Source organism: Anthonomus grandis, chromosome 12 (genome assembly GCF_022605725.1).
Source record: "Anthonomus grandis grandis chromosome 12, icAntGran1.3, whole genome shotgun sequence".
NCBI classification, from domain to species: Eukaryota; Metazoa; Arthropoda; class Insecta; order Coleoptera; family Curculionidae; genus Anthonomus; species Anthonomus grandis.
Window position 1 is genome coordinate 11,428,592 of NC_065557.1, and position 18,435 is coordinate 11,447,026.

General features: G+C 31.4%; 1 protein-coding gene and 1 long non-coding RNA gene across 6 annotated transcripts in view; one reads left to right on the top strand and one right to left on the bottom strand.

The window, feature by feature from the left end:
* LOC126742806 (sodium/potassium/calcium exchanger Nckx30C) overlaps positions 1-18,435 on the top strand; it is a 151,971-nt gene that overhangs the window by 127,324 nt on the left and 6,212 nt on the right. For 4 of the 5 annotated variants that reach the window (XM_050449606.1, XM_050449607.1, XM_050449608.1 and 1 more), the window contains one exon: positions 17,579-17,825. In XM_050449606.1, coding sequence (XP_050305563.1) covers positions 17,579-17,825 — 247 coding nt within the window. The remainder of the gene's footprint in view (positions 1-17,578; positions 17,826-18,435) is intronic. The other variant, XM_050449611.1, reaches the window with a different exon arrangement.
* On the bottom strand, positions 7,220-16,979 carry LOC126742811 (uncharacterized). The gene is made up of 2 exons (XR_007662728.1): positions 16,853-16,979; positions 7,220-7,500 (listed from the first exon to the last, which is right to left on the bottom strand). It is a non-coding gene; the product is annotated as an uncharacterized LOC126742811 (long non-coding RNA).

The window sequence follows — 18,435 nt, forward strand, 5'->3', positions numbered from 1 at the left end:
AATGGTACAAAACTATTATGGAAACCAGTGGAAATGAAATAGAGGAAGACAACACGACACTGCTGGAGCTACCTGTGACTGCTTAGAAGAAGATGTCGGTTTACATATTTGATTTCTTTGTAATTTTCTTAATAAAATAAGTTTTTCACTAAAATTTCAGGTTTTATTAACCTTGTAAATAATATGAAATATTTGTTTTGTACAAAACGCAATAAATCCAAAAAAGAATTGAGCACAAAGAAATAAATCCACACTAACTAAGCAAAATGACATAAATCCGCATTCCAATTAAGCAAAACGAATTAAATATATTAAAAAAATGAACATATTTCTATTAATGTTATACATTTTATAATGGAGCCGCACTTTTTTTTGCGATAAAACTTCATATTATGAATTTAATGCCTTTTGGATAGTTGCTTCTCATATATTCAAAATTTTTTGCATAACCTAAATGAATCTGATGTTTTCTGACAAATTTTATTTTTAAAAATTATAATTTTTCCAACAACATCAAAAACTCGAAAAAATGTCGCATTAAGTTTATTTGGACAAAATTTAATCAATAAATAAAATGATACATAGTTATTGACTAATTGTGTAAAGTTAAAGACGTTATTAAATAGTTTGTTGAAGGTGGTCCTAATAACCTATAATCCTATTATCCTTATTAAAGAATGCTAGCATTCAGCTAATAGTTTCACTGTTGTGAAATTACGCAAGCGGTATATTATAATTGGAAAATATCAATTACAACTTATTAAGTTAATCAATCGACTCACTAATATACACACAGAAACCCATTTTAGTCTTGCTAAGGTGAATTTTGGATAGAGATCTTAGATTCCTTAGACACGAAAGAACCTCATTCATTATATACAAATATTTTGGATCATGCTATATAGGGTTTATTTAAATAAACTAAATTTATGTCAAGTTTATATTTGGAGATACCCGGTATATATTTCTTTTACATATTTTCAAAATTTTCAAAAGTGCATAACTTAAATGGAGCTGTTGCTCATTTTTCTTTAAACGAAGAAATATAAAATTGATTTTCAGCCTGATAATGATACTTATAGATATTGAAACAATTCTTATAAATTCTATTTTTAAAAATCATAATTTGTACATTATTTGGCCACGTTCAAAAACTAAAAGAACGAATTTGCTCGCATTAAGTTGATTTGAACAAAATTTGATCAAGGAATCAAATGATACATTATTGACTAATTTTTTAAAATTAGTGACATTACTGAAGGGTTTGTTGAAGGAGGTCCTAACACTAAGCCTATTATCCTTATTAAAGACTGCAGCATTCAGCTAATAATTTCATTTTTGTGAAATTATGCAACTGATATATTATAATTGGAGAATATCAATCAACTTACTAATATGCACTTAAAACCTATTTAGATCCGATACAGAAAACTACCTTAATCTTGCTAAGGTACATTTTTGATATCATTGGATTCCTTAGGCAAGAAATAACCTCATTCATATATACAAATATTTTGGACCATCGTATGTATTAGTCGTATCGTATAGTATTCTATTTAAAAAAAGTAAGGTTTATGTTGAGTTTATATTTGGAGATACTCGGCCTTATTATCTTTTATATATTTCCAAAATTTTCGTGTATAACTTAAAGGAAGCTAATGCCGATTTTGTTTTAAACGTAGAAATATAGATTTGATTTTCATTCTAATGATGATGAATGTAGATATTGAAATACACATAAAGCAGCAATTTATTTTTATTAAAGTATAATTTGGATCTAAATACTTCAGAATAAAAAAACAATTGAAAAATTTGTCTAATATCCACTTAATTAAGGGTATATGGTAATTAATCTCCCAAATCGAAAATTGTAAAAAATTAAAATCACTTTTTTTAAAATTGGATCTAGCAATAACATTAGTAGAGCAACTAACTTATAGAACATTGTTGAAAATTTTATCAAATCAGGACCTAACACAAAACCATTTTTTTTAAACTCTCTGGATTGTTGTGTTGTACTGTGTAATTGCACAAATGTAAAATCATTTGTATTTGCAACAAAAGGAGAATGACTGAGATCATTTTCAGTAAAAACTACACTTTTGTTTGTTTTTTTCTAAATAGAAACTCGCCAATTAAAAACCATTTAGATCTAACGCAGAAAACAATCATAATCTTGCAAAAGTAAACCTTGAACAGTTTTTTTCTAATATTGAAAACTTAACCGAAAACCTCTAGAATAAAGACTAATACTTTTTCCACACTCTATACTTAATCCAGTATTTATAACAAATTCTCTTCTATGGAGTTAAGGATTTGGCTTTAATTTTGTCCATACTCCCCTGGTGTTTAAGCGAGAAACGATATTATCCTACTGTACTATAAGTTAATTCGGAACTTTCCCTATATTGGCTTCTCAGCTCTGCTCTTCTACAGTACCACCACCATTAAATCTTTAATGGTAATTAATTGGTGGTAATAATTTTGTTGTGAAAGTTCATTGTCTTCGTCTTCATTGGTCTACTTCCAATCCTTGGGCTGATATTCTAGATTATCTATCAAATTATTTGGGTTAGAAATTTATCCTATACTTCTTGTGTGATTTCTGGATAAATCAACATATATCTGCATTTCATTCCTGTGAAGCGTACTATTCTTTTATTATTTTAATTGGGACTGTTACAAGTGTTTCTGAAGTTGCACACCGTAAGATTTTGTCAGGTATGTGAGAACTTGAGATAATCTTTGAAAACACCCTCTATAGTATTCTGTTTAAACATTTTATATTAACTTTATTTTTTTACCCTGTGTACATTTCTGTTAGTGCAAAAGTGGTGTTCACTGTATATATTTACATATATATTCACAATTCTGGTGCATAACTTAAATGGACCTGTTACACATTTTTCTTTAGACAAGGAAATATAAAATTGATTAAAGCCTAATCCAGCCGTACACGTTTACCGTTTTTACAATACTGTTATAAACTACATTATTACCTCGATATAATGTAGAGCGCCAATAAATCGTAAGCATCTCATAAATTAAATGATTTACTGCACTATCAAAGCTCTGAAGCAGCGTCACTTGGGTCTATTAAACTTGCAATAATGTTCACCAAAATTATGAAATTTTCTTAATAAAACTCAATTTATCCTTGCGCTCTCGTTCTTTAATTTTATAGTGTCCTCGTAAAACGTCCCTTGAACCAGACGAGATTTTTCGGTCGGATTAACTGTATGTAAAAATGTTCAACGAAGTGGATTCTTATCTAGCCAGAAATTCTTACCGAATTTTATAAGCAATTTACTTATTAACGTTACAATACGTGACCTAATTTTACAAGCCCCAAAATATTCTCATAATCATTCGTGTTATAGCAGAAAGTTTTTCTTAATCTTAATGACTTAATTTCATTTATATCCTTCGTCACGCAAAACCCACATAAAATTCTATAAAAAAACTAGATACTAGTTAACTTGAGGTTTGAGAGCAATAATATCTCCGTGGTACTTTCGGGTCGTATAAAAACGGTCTGTCGAAACAGCCAAAACTGTTGGCAGAAATTTACTGCCTGTTAGTTTGCACGAGTTAAAACCTTTTACTTCCTGGGGGACCTATTTCCTATTAGAGATAGGGATGCATTTGTCATGGCCGCTATACCGCATTGTATTATTTTTTGTTGTTTTAAACATTACGAGGCTTTTTTTGGAGTTTCAAGCCTTAACTTTGAGAAACGGGTTTTTAGTGCGTTATTAAATTTTTTATATAACAAAAAGGTATTAGAGACCTTTAACATAAAACATTTTGAACAGTCGTTCGAGATCTTTAGCAGAGTTTCTTTGGGTTTAAGTATCAATGATCATAGTCAGGCCGTTATGAGTCGCATATGAGAAGTAAGATTAGTGTGGGGATTTGACGAGTTTGTTTGGAGGAGTAGGTGGTGCTAAAGATGAATAACTAAGCCCATAAGGTCAGAGGACTGAAAGAAGTTAAGCTCTCAACATGAATTTTTCACCAAGAGGCATGTCAAGAAAACGAAAACTAAAAATAATACGTGGATCGCTTGAAAAGGATTAGATGCTTAATGGAAAACCATAAAAATTCCCATTAGAATTAGGTGTGACGATTTGATGATTATTAACTATTGACAGGAAAGGGGAGAATATCAAGATTGGGTATTTAATATAATAAATCCCTGTAAAAAGAAAGAGTTACAAATAGAGTACAATTTGCTTTGCACATTGATAACCAGAATCTGGATTCCAACAAAATTGAAGTAAAGTAGAGGAAGAAGAATAATTGTCTTTTAAAATGCTTAAATGTTTTTAAGAAAAACGTAGATGCTCACTGTAATTTTTTTTAAAATTAGAACTGAGTTTAGTGTGACGAATTTATATTAAATGGAATTTGGTGGAATAATTTAGTCAATATGGATAAAGACAAAATGAGATGCTTACTACAAATCCGCAAAAATGCCTATCAGAACTGAGATCAGTGGAAGGATTGTATTAGGAGTTTGTTTGGAGATTAGGAGGATTGAATAACTTAGATCAAAGGAGAAAAGGTCCAATACTAATAAAATCAGGAGGAAAACCGAAAAACGATAATAATTAACTTAAAAAACTACTAGGAGACTCTCTAGACAAAAATTAAATTAAATTCGAAATTCAATTTTTGAGAAAAACGAGATGCTCAGTGCAAAGCTGTAAAAATTCTGTAATCAGCGTAAGAATTTGGTAAAGAGTTTGAAGTTGAGAAGGCAGTGGAACTGATTAAGTTGAATCCAGATGACAAAAGGAGTAAAAATGATTTGTAGAAATTACTGTACAAAAACTAAAATGTCAACCAAACCAAAAAAAGGAGGCCAATGTGATTTGTCTGATGGATCTTAAACGTCAGAAATGTAATGATAATAATTAAAATCAGAAAAAATTATGATCAGTTAGTATTGAAAAGAAAGAAAGGAATATCAAGATTGGATAATTTAGATCATAAGGATAAATATAGTGAAAACATCTTGTCGGACTTGCATTGTCTTATTTATTTAATGTAACACGACGTTTCGGTTGGTAAGTATCTCCAACCGTTTTCAAGTGTGAACTGGTACAGTTCTGTACCGAAACGTCGTGTTACATTAAATAAATAAGACAATGCAAGTCCGACAAGATGTTTTCACTGTACCATTGTCTACCACCTTCAAAAATAGATAAATATATTGTTATAATTATACTATAAAACGATAATAATTTTATCAGAACTATTTATTGTGAAAATTTTATAAGCACCTAGTCAGAAGATAAGTATGGATTAATCTAGTGAAAACGGTTAATGAATCAAAGGCCAATGGACCAAAAAAATAGTAAGATTTCATATATTTAAAAAAAAACTTGATGCATATTACAAATCCGCAAAAATTTCTATCAGAACTAATGTTTTATGAGGAATTAGGCTAAAGAATAAAAGGTTATGAGAATTGGATATATTAAGTCAAAGAGTGAAACGTCAATACTAATAAAACCAGAAGGAAAACCAAAAGACAACAAAAAAATCTAAAAAGTACTAGACGACTCTCTAGATGACAATTAAATTAAATCTAAGTGAAAGTCCTTTTTAGAAATGAGTGTCCAAAAGCTAACATAGAATAGAAAACTAAAAAGAAACATAAGGTCATTGGGATCTTCTAAAAATGTAGATGCGCACTATTAAATGAAAATAATTCTTATCTGAACTGAAATCAGTATTTAAGGAGGAAACTCTTTGTAGATTAAGACATTGTAACAATTTGATAAGATTATTTTGGGAGTGAATTTGAGTATGACAAGTTGAGATGAAAAAATGAAGAAGTGATGTCATCAAAGCTTGATTGCTTTTAAACCTCAAAAATTTTCAAATTTCTTATTTGGATATTTTAGATTTTTTGAACAAATCCCATTAGCACCTAATTTGGAGCACAAAGTACGTAAAAATGGTCAAACCACGAGTTCCGATAGTTCTTTTACCTGGTTGAATCAATTTTTTTCTATTTGCACTTCTTAAAAGACACTTACCCTGCGGAGTTTTAAACACACAAAGATCATCAATATAAATTTTGCTAATTATTTCAATACGTGGTACTACCATATAACATTATTATTAATGCTTTAGGAAGGTATACGAGGCCTGGCTATTAAATAACGAGACTGCGTGCCTAGAGGGCGCCCTAGACGGGTGGGGAAAAAAACGAGTAGTGCGTTGGATATCTAGATATCTTGTCTATGCACGTACCAAAACACGTTTTCGTCACTATTATAGCATTCGTGCAGTAGCGGTTTGAAACGAACGTGTTTTTTTCTCGTGCCGAAAACCATGTGTGACGAAAAACAAGAGCAACGCATCATTCTTAAATTTCTCGTTAAATTGAAAAAAACTCCGACTGAGTGCTATAAATTGTTGCAAGAGGCCTATGGGGAAAATTCTCTCTCTCGTGCGCGTGTTTTTGAGTGGTGCTTTTGATCGCGTGCGACTATTTATTGTTTCCGAAAAAAAATCTGCTTTGAAAGGGATCCCATTTGAGTCGATGGAAGCGATAAAGCAAAAAACGGCAAAGCTCCTAAAGGTCCTCACCAAAGAAGACTTCCAGCACTGCTTCGATCAATGGAAAAAACGTATGGAGCGAGGCGTATATTGAAGGGAAGCATTCGAATTTATAATCATTTTTATAATAAAACCCTTTTTCGTAACCAGTCTCGTTATTTAATAGCCAGACCTCGTAGAGGCAAATATGCAGAAGAAGAAGAAATCTTCATTGATAGAATTTCCTTTATTATCAATAGACGAAAAACACAAATATTTAGGAGTAAAGCAATCGATCAGTACCGCAAACGGAGATAAAAGAATTGATGGAAAAGCAGCTCATGGAAAGACTTAAAACTATACTTCAAACGCACCTGTGTAGTTCAAGTAACAGCTATTAATAGCTGGGTAATGCCAGTATAACGCAAACGTTTGATATCTTAAAGTGACTCCGACCGACTCATAAATAAATGATGAATGAACTATAAGAACCAGTCTAGAATAATACAGATGTTATTATTGTAATGCTTTCATGTACCCTCTATATCTAGGAAGAAGAAAGGAGGAAGAAGATTAATTCTTTTAGGAATTACACATCACAAGCAATTAAAAACGTTGTAAGGTTTTTCTCATTCGATAGGTGTGAATTAAATACTCGATTGCATAAAAATAGTCAACTAATTTATTTACACACTTACAATAGTGTATCATGATCCGTTATCAGTACTGAAAATATTTATTTTCACCCTATTTATATACAATTATTTATGCACTGAACTGACAATTGACTCCCAGCGGCGAAGTGGTTCCTTATATACTCGGCTGACTATTCCGAAAGATTCGCTGACTTTCGAGACGTCGTGCAGTATACCACTTGTGTCATTCCGGAATAGAGGAGAATCAGCTAGTTTCCGGCATTTCCAATATTGTTACACATACTTTCACCTAAAACATGATCCACGTGTACGTGCTAAAATTACCTTCCAACGATGCACATACAACATAAAGAAGTAGACGAAGAAAGACGAATAAAGAAGTAAAACTATCAACCAGATACCTAACCCAGGGACTATACATGCAACAGAGGATTTTATCCAAGCAATACAAAATCAGATAATTAACACAAAAAATTATAGAAAATACATTCTGGAATAGCAATTTACCGCTGCAGACTTTGTAAACGTTCTACCGAAACTGTGCAATATTTGGCAGCAAAATGCAGTTGCCTAGCTCCAAAAGATTACACCAACAGACATAATAACGTAGCAGCCATTTTACATTAGAAGATCTGTTCAAGGCATGGACTGTTTGACGGAAGAATGCCAAAAACCCATATGAACCAAAACAACTGGTACAAGAAGGGAACATAAAAATTTATTGAAATCATGAAATAATTAAGGACGAAGCAGTAAAGCACAATTGTCCAGATATTGTAGGTTATGGCCCCTTGAAGAAAATGAGGGGCTTCGGTCGATATCAGTGTGCCATTAGATTAGAATGTGTCAGAGAAAATTGATGAATAGCAACCACTGGGTCACAAGTTAAAAAGATTATATCAGCTAAAAGAAGTAAGTGTCACACCCATAAGCACTAATGGACTTGTAGACAAACAAATAGATAAAATAAATTTACATAACTTGGGAATCCAGCAAGTCAAATCTGTAGTGTCACAATTTTAAAAAGCAGTAGTGCTATCGGTGTACTCTATGTTTCTTCGCATTCTAGCCCACAAGTAAATCGTTGGCTTTTGTCATTAGTCGCAATTTCGTTATCAAACAAAACATTCGAATAAACTGACAAAAAAAAATTAATTATACTAATTAATTAATATCGTTTATTAGTCACCAAAAGAAGAAACTACAATAAATCACAAAGTATAAAACTACTAGCTATGTATACTTTTAAGGATTCAAAAAAAATATTGAATTATAAATGAAATATTACAGCTTCAAAAATTTCAATAGATATTTACGTGTTTTTACTACTTAACAAAAAAATCTAAGAAATTGTAATAAAAAAATAGGCAGATTTTCAGGGATATTCAACTAGACAAGGTTATGCCCATATCCTATTCAGACCTTAAATATTAATAATAATTTGACGATTTAAAAAAAACTTGCTACTAAAGAAATACCATACCCAACGAGAATAAGGAAGAGGATAAGGATATAAAAGGAAGTTGGAGAAAAAGGGGATATTAACGATACCTGCTGGCGTTTTAATACTGTTTAGTACTACAAGTAACTAATCGAATAATCGTCTAATTGATATGTATTACGTAATTTTACGATTTTGTTAAATCTTCCCCCGCTATTTTTATAAATGTTTAGTATGAATCTTTAACAAAACCAATAAGACAAAATTGAATAGCACGCACTAATAAAAATTCCGGTTATGCAAAGTCCAATATGACCACTAAGTTAGTAGGGAGAATTCCTGAAATATATTAAGATCATACATCGATGGTGTGTGAAATTCACTCATAACTCATAACACATTTCCCTCCTCTTGTATCACAATGTTTCCCGAAATTCGATTAATTAGGGCGAGCATCGGTGAGTTGCTTCCATACAAGAGAGTGTGAAATAGCAATTTTAACCCAATTGACTTATGTATTGTCACCGATATACAGTGCGGGAAACCGGTTAATGTTTAATAACACGTTTAAGCCTAATTTAATTTCTTACGTATTTACTAAGCGATCTCTTGGCTATAAATAACAGTAAACTCCCTCCTTACCTGTCAAATCAGAAATTCCAAAATTAATTTTGAGGTATAAAATCTGAAGAGGGGGTGTATAGAAAAAGCCGGCTTCAGCTCTTCCCTCGCTAGGGTGAGTGACAGAAATGGGCCGCAAGCTAAAAGCTTATGTCCTGACCGTATTTCGGAAGCCCTAAGTATCTTGTCAGTGACTTGGTGTCAAGCAGGATCAAAAGGATCCCTTTCCGGTTTTAAAGATTCGACTATTCTGAATTATTGACTTTTAGAAAATAATTTGTTTATACTGACGATTTTCATATATCATGAAACTTTATAGTGCAGAGGAAAGTTATTGATAAGTCGCTATTATAAAGCATCATTACTGGCGCACCCTCACAGCGTTGGCGCGCAACATCTTCAGTTAGTCCTATTGTTAATGCTATTTTTAGCATGCAAATTACGGCTATTTATTTTTCTAATAGTTTCAAATTGAAAAGAGAAAAGCGCATTAAAAAGTCTTAGGTAAAAGAACATTTTTAAGCCGTGAAACTTGATTGGTTTCGACGTAAGTCTATAAAAAAATGTTTGTTAAGCTAGTATCCGATCGGATGCCAGCAATCATATTAAGAACGCAGCATATGTCGGTTGAAAGCGACAATTTATTTATCCGTGCCCGTATAAACGTGAAATACTATTACATGCTTAATCATATTACAACCAAATTGGAGCTTAAACTCCACATTTTGTACTCGTTACACGTTTTTTCCAAAAATTAGCAATATTTTTTTATTTATTAATGTGTGTTTATTTACAGCCCGTGTAAATATATAAATTAAAATACGAACGACGAAGTAAATTAATGCAACAATGAATATTGAGGTTTTACTTTAAATGTTAAAAATATTATTATTTTAAGATAAAATATGTTATTTTAGCAGAATTGCCAAGAAATCTTTATGTTTTAATATTAGTTTAGCCAATTAACATTCTTTTATAAAATTACTCAATTGCACTTAATTCTAAATTTCCAATTATTCCTACTGGTGCATTTTTTGTTTTTTGTTTTTTTTTTATACAAATAGGCAAGAAATTAGTAGGATTCTTTCAGACATAAACAACCAGAAATCTAGTGGAGAAGATGGAACGTCTGTCGAAGTGCTTTCACGACTCTCTGATAAAGCTTTAGATATCCTCGCAGCCTCTATAAAAGAATGAATGAAGTCGCAGGGTTTCCCAGCCATTCTGAAGTTTACTTTACTGATTCTCCTATTTAAAAAGCACTTAGCAAGCAATCAGTTGTTAATAAAAACCAGAGAAAATCTTGAAGACTTATTCTTTAATTAAAGGGCGTTAACTTTCATATCTATTTCAATTTTGGAAACCTCATCTCATATCTTTATGAATCGAGAAAAGCTCCAAGGCCCAACTACTCAATGGGTCACGCGCTAGGATCTCAACTTGGCCCTACCAATACCGAAAACTACCTTAATAAAAAGATCATTTATTTACAAGAGACGGAAAATATATAATCACTCGCCATCAAGACTTAGAACTGTTAATACGTTAAAGACTTTTTATCACTTACTTCTTTTTAGTAAGTCATATTATAATATGGATGAATTCTACCAGGATATCCTTAAGACTATTTCAAATGTCATATCTGCAATACACTTATTTTTATTCCATTGGTTTTAATTTAATATTTTAACGATTCTTTTAATCTTTTATTACATATTGTCTATGTTAAAGTTAGAACATAAGATTTATTATGTACAAATCCTTATGCTTTGGTGACAAAATTTATATATATTATAACAAAAGTGTTTTTTTAATTAAATTGAAAAACAAATGACTACATTTTCGAGACCTTTAGGGTATTTCATTAACACCACTGAATGACATACTATATAGGGTAAAAAATATTTTATTAAATTTTTCTTAGCTCCAGTATATGTTATTACAGTAATAATTTTTTTATAAAATAGTTTCTTGTTATAACAACGGTCTTGGTGTACTTTTTTATTTAATATTAAAAAAAGCGATATTTTTTTTTCTTATCTTCTTTATGTAGGTGGCTTATGTCTCCCGAAAATAGCTAATCTATTAAAATAAAAATTACTAAACAAGCAATTAAATAATTAATTCGAATAAAATAATGTATTAGTCACTAAAACCATTGTTCTTCACATAATTGATGAATGTACTTTTTTTTGAATGGTAATGTTTATACACAAAATGTCCGTTATTGGAGCGATGTAAATCCCCACATATTTCGTGAAACACAGACACAATACCCAGAAAAAATCAATGTGGGGGCTGGCATATTAGAGAATCACATTGTTAGGCCTCTCTTTTTAGACCAAAATATTACAGAGGACCCTTCTTAAATATGTTGAAAAATGCAGTAGAACCACTGATCCTTGAGATAATTGGAGACAATAATTTATCCTCATAAATTTGAGTTGGAGACAATTTTTCAACAAGATCACTTTAACAGAAATATTAGACAATATTTGACTAATAATTACCCTAATCGGTGGATTGGTCGCCTAGTGGCCAGCCAGGTTGCCCGATCTTACACCACAGGACTTTTTTTATGGGGTTACTTGAAACAAAAAGTCTGCGTCACCCAGCCAGAATCTATCTTCAATCTACGTCAAAGAATATTTGATGCATATCGCAATATTGATGTTGCCACTTCGAAAAAAGTGCTAAAATTGCCTCATGTTGGGTGCCAAAGTTTACCGAGAAGAAAGCACAGAAATACCCGAAATAATTAGACTTATATGCACATTTCATTTTAAATTTGAGTAAAAGAAAAAAATTGAAAAACGGAATTACGAAAACCTTGCTTTTGGTATCTTTCTGCGAATCCTAGCTATTTTACCTTCACGTTTTTCTTTTTTTTCTCCTTTTCTAATGATTTGTAATGGAATCTGATTTTAATTAAATAATTAACTAGGACTAATTATTCAAAAAGTCAAATAGGGATTTTGTGCAATTTGATTATATCAAGTATCCTTTAATTACAAGAAATTTATTAATAGTTGACTGAAAAGCTCGAAACAAAAAACCATAAAATATTATAAAAATATAAATAAAACTTAACGGTTTTACATTATTGAATATCAAATAAGCCACTCGAGGTAAAAGACTTTTTTACACTTGCGTTTAAAATGAAAAATTTAATTAAAAATTTAGAAAAACATTGAATTTTAACTAAACAAAATATTGCAACAAAAATAGTTTTTTTATAAATACAATAATAAATTGATTTACCGACCTTTCTTTAATTTAAATGTGTATTTCCATATTTTTCTGCCAGTAATTATTTTTTAATTACGAATGAATTTCGATTCTCAACTGTTTTAGACATATCACAATTAAAACAATATAATTAATAAATTCGATTAAAATGCGGCAATAATAATTGTTCAATGTTGTTATGTCATAAACAGGTGAAAACTGACTAAGGTGTTTTATTAAAAAATAAAAGTTTTCATGTATAGCGATATTTTAACTAGTTCTGTAATATATTAAAAATTGATAAATATTAAATCGAGTTTGTGTGTTTTGCACACCTTCATTTAATATACAGGCTCTTGGAAAATGGGGATTTTCCATTCTTTTTGCCTCATTTTAAAAGTAAAATACTCTCTACTGGTATAAGTTGAAATACACCAATCCAGAGAATTATGAAAAAAAGTAAGAGAATAACTTGTAAACAGGATCGTAAAAATAAGAATAGAGCGTCCATTTATGTTATGCGTGCACAATAACCAGAAGATAATATGCAACAAATATTGGTTTATAATAAAACATCAACGCACCAAATATTTTTTTAAAGAATTTTCCTTATATTCATTAATTTTTACGCGTAAATTGGATCTAGCCTTCTATAAAACAATAATGGGTATCTCTCTAAGTACAACAAAAAACTTTATTCAAAAATAAATCGGTGGTTACAAAATAATTGATAAATGCACTAAGCAGTTTTAGGCAAATCTGCCGCTACACACTCACACTTTTCATGCAAATTTATTCGCAAAAACATAGTTTGTAGCCTAACATACTGTAAATACTTACATAGGGTTAATAAGCTTACATAAACACTATTTGCCACATAAGCATGAATTTTAAGTATTATATTATACAGGATATCTCGAAATTACCCCAAAAAAATGCAATGTTAAAGTTAATTTACAGGTAAATAATCGTTTATTTTTTGTTTGATAAGCATTTTGAGACATCCTGTATAATATTATATTTTATAAAGGTCACCAAAGCAAGCTTATTGTCCACTATATAATAAAGCTTCTTGGCATACAACCAAATTACCATTAGGCCTCTTCTAATGTCAACTATTTTATAAATTAGACGGATCCCGTGACCTTAACAAAAGTTGCGTGAGCAAAATCACGTCAGAATTGATGTAGAAAATGGATGAATTACTGACGGTGACGTCACATAGTTTTTGTAAGAAAACAATGGAGAAACCATAGCAGTTAATAGAACACGAACTTAAATTTTCTTTAGGAATTTTTATGGGGCAATTAAGCAGATACATTAGGATGATAAAAGAATACTTAATACAGGGTGTTTCACTAAGCGTGGATCGCGGGTAAAATAGGGGAAGGTAGTAAAAGTATAATTGTTTAACTGGCTATAATTTTAAAAAGAGACTTCCGATTTTATTCAATTTGGGCTTGTTTAAAAGTAAATGGTAAGTACTTTTAAATATTGTGTACAATAGTAGGCGAAAGTTTTAGTAAAATTGGTAGGAGGCGTCATTTGAATTAAAAACTGTTAATTTTATTTTTTCACAAGAATTTAAATGGCACGGTTTAATTTTGATGGTAGAATCAAAAAATAGATTATATTTTCAAGAATAACTCTGTAACTAGTTGGCTATCTTTTTTACTTTTCGAGTTATTACCGAAATAAGAATTTTTGACACTTAATGTCACTTGGCATTAATAATTATGGAGTTTCTCTTGTTTATTTGGCACCTCCCTTTGTAGTTTATCTAGGCAACGGACTAATCTAAATTATGTCATAATAACAATATTTCTAAAAATTCTGAAGTTATTATAATAAAAAGATACTTTAACTAAACTAAACATCAAAATTCTAAAAAATTTAAAGCATGTTTAAAGGCGAACGGGTTATAATCAAAAACAAGAACACAAACTTTACAAATGTTCAAAATTTCCTCGATTTTGTAAAATACACTTTTTAGTTTTTCCCTCCATTGATAACAGCTGTTTTAATTTCCGCTTGACGAATGGAGTTTAGAGCATTTTGAATACGCTCTATGATATCTTCTTTTGTTGTGGATCATGTTTTGCATAAAGTGTTATTTATTCATCCCATAAGTATTAGTCTAACACAGTTAGATCAGGAGAGCTAGATGGACATGTGAACAAATTACCCCTTCCAATCCAGAGATCTGGGTAACTGTTAGTCTATGTAACTTAGAAAATCACGTACTATGAGATTAATGTGCTAGGCAGCCATCATCTTGATTGCACATATTTATACTTAGGTCAATGGGAACATTTTCCAACAGTATTGGCAAAGTATTTTGCAAAAAGTTGAGATATGATTCTCAATTGAAATGTTTATCAATAATAAATTGCCCAATAAGTCTATTTCTCAAGTGAGCATTTTTTCAGGACCAATATTGCATGCTGTGTCAACTATCATTACCACTACTAGAAAAACTAGCCTCATCAGTCCATAAAATGAAGAATTTTTTTTCTTTCTGGTTAGTCCTGAAATAATAAATATAGTCCTTTCCAGGCAAAACATCTAATTTGACAAAAGTGACTAGAATTCTGGTGGCCAACATGAGAGTATCTTAAATGGACCCTATTCCACAAATAACGTAAGCAGTATAAGAACTGAATATTCAATTATCAGTATTAAAACTATAGGCGAAAAATCCCATTTTCCTACACCCACTTTTATTCTCCTTGAAAGGTCATTATTTACATAGTTAAGTCTACTATAGATTTAAATGAACTTTTGGACTTAAAGGCCAAATTCTGGAATAATGAATATGTTATAAGTAAGATGAGTATATTGCTTTCCTGGCAAAAATATATATCAATTTGACAAAAGTGGGTGAAACTTTGGCGCCCAACATATGGGTATCTCCAATGGACCATACTCCACGAGTATCCCAAACATTATGAGAAAAGAATATTCAGTTTTCGATATTGAAACTATAGGCGGTAAACTTCCTCTCCCTGGGTTTTGAATATTTTAAGTACGAGTTCTACTCATTGAAGAAGAGAAATAATAAACGTAAAAAACATTTTAGTTGGTTTATCTAAGTCACTTCAATCAACCATCGTCGACTTACGTCTATACTCTCTTCCTTAGTTTACCTGGGAGAGACCAATGATAATCGTCCTGGACGTTCTAGCACATCAACAACAGATGAAAATATTGAATAAATGAAATAATGATTCTTCCTCAAACATCACCATACATACGACTTTTTTTTATTTCCGTTACCGAAAAGTTTCCTTAAAGAACAGACGTTAAAAACGGAATTGCTAAAGAAATTAGTCTATGCCATCGCCTATAAATAACTTCAAGAAAAATAACTCGAGAAGATTAACATAAATAAATATTTTTTAACGTACCAAAACAGACTTTATTTAACAAACCTCGTTTGTTAAACTTGTGGCAATTTTAATTTATTACCTGAAATAAACTACAGTTTGTTAATGAAAAATGTTGGTTACAACTCAAAACCATTCAACAGCCAAAAGTGTTATTTAAATTTAATTTTATCAACAATCATTGAGTGAACATTTTTAAAATGGACGTGCATTAACTTGAGTCATTTGAACAATAAAAGCACACCCCAAAAATACAATAACGAAAGATAATTACAATAATTAATTTGTATTAGAATACTGTTAAAAATTAATATTTAAAATTTCATTTGTTTATCTTCATGGGAACCTGCTGATGATTTTCCATATCTATCTAGATTTACCTTGCATAATAGTAATTAGATTAAAATTATGATGTTTAAATAGAATTATCGTTTTATTACAATAACTTCAGAATTTTTAGAAATTTATTTTTTACATAGTTGGATTAGTCCAATGGTACCAAATAAACAAAAGAAATCTAATAATTATTAATGTCAAGTGATATAAACGTATTACGAATTAAAAATTTTTCTATCGGTAATTACCTGAAAAAAAAAGTTAAAGCTAAGTACTATAATTACCGAAAAAAAAGATGCGGTTTTTAGGTTTTTTCTAGTAAATTTATTCTAGTTTTCGATTCTGCTATCGAAATTATACCGTGCCGTTTAAACATTTGCGGAAAAATCAAAGTAACAGTTTTTAATTCAAATGACGCCTCCTACCAATTTCACAATCACAAAAATATTTCACTTCTTAACAAGCCCAAATTGAAGAAAATCGGATAAGTCTTTTAAGAGTTATAGCCATTTAAACGAATAGATTTTCACTACTTTCCTTTACTTTATGAAGGTCGAAACGCCAATGAGCTTTTGACCAAAATGATGGAAAATATTTGAAGGTTTTTAATTATGTTAAAAAAAAAGTACCTTAAGCTGACATTTTCCGGAGAAGATTGAATTTCATTATTAACCTTCCAGTTATGTCTCCTAGTGGGCAAATTTTGAACTGTAAAATAATTTCCGGTATTTTCTCTTGGACACTTTTATAATGTCAAAGAAAATCCAATGATGTCAGATTGACAGTTCCCGAGATTTAGGCGCGATCCACGCTTAGTAAAACACCCTATACAAAGGTTTGCTTCTTCTTTGAGATTTTCTAGTTTTTAATTTTTCTGATACAAATTTTGCTCACAATTTTTAATGCATTTTCGTCTCTGGAAAACTACTGCAAATTTCCAAGATACTTTATACAGAGCAATTCCGATAGTGAATTTTTAAAGTAGGGGCTGTCGAGAAGGAATTCATAATTTAAATGGTTGATAAATTGTAGTGTTTTTGTTTCTTGGTAGTTTTAAGTACAAATAAAGGACTACCTTAAGTTTTAAGACTTTATTAGCGATGGTCAAACATTTTTCAAAATTTATTAGTTACTTGCTTGTTTGCTTTACATTTTGTAATATTTAGTAGCATTCTATTGTAAATTTTAACAACCTCCTTCTAAACACGCTAAACCAAAAGTACACTCCTATTTTCTCTCCTTTCAACACCTACACCCCACAAAACTAGGCTTTTCTCACCCAGTGGTTCACCCACACATACACACTCACACAACAAACCAAACTGAAACCAGGAACCCTCTCTTTCTATTTCTAGAGACGTATGTCCGCTGTGCGCGCGCGCGCCTCGCGTAAATCCCTCAGCACTCACGCAGTCGTCTCTCTGCAGGTGGCGGACGGATCGACGGCAGGGGGCGCAGGCGTGAACGACAACGATGACCCTCAAACCGAGGCCATGGACATGAGCTGGCCCCAGGGTGCACGCAAACGCATCACCTACGTACTGCTAGCTCCGATTGTCTTCCCGCTCTGGTTGACCTTACCGGACACGAGAGCACCTAGAGGTAAAAGCAGAGCATTCAGTTAGCATTCTTAGTTGTCAGTAGTAGTTACAAGAATTAGTATCAACCAAGTTAGTTAGAACCTAGATCGAGCCCAAGGAGAATCAACTTTTGGATATATCATGAAGGTCAAATAGACCACCATTTTCTTATTACGCCCTCTCCTCACGAAGGTTGGTGATTTATATGGCTAACATTGTCCTGCATACAGCAGCTCTAAAAATCTCAGTCGAAGTGTACCCCAACTATCTTTTAATGTCTTTCAACCAGGAGTATACTGACGTCCTCCAACAAATCTTCTTTCCTGAATCTTTCCTTCAATTAGCCCCAATAATTTGTATTTTTCGCCTCTCATGATATGACCTATGTATCTTGTTTTTCTCTCTTTAATGATGTCTAATAACTCTTTTCACTTTTTCATCCTTTTTAATACCTCTTCGTTTGTAACTCGGGGAATCCATAAGATACGAAGCATCCGGCGATGTATAGACATCTCAAAAGCCTCAATCCTTCTCTCAATGAACGGATTGAGAGTCCAGCCTTCACAACCATACAATAATACACTAAATATGTAGTACCTGACCATGCGAATTCTAAACTCTAAGCTCAATTC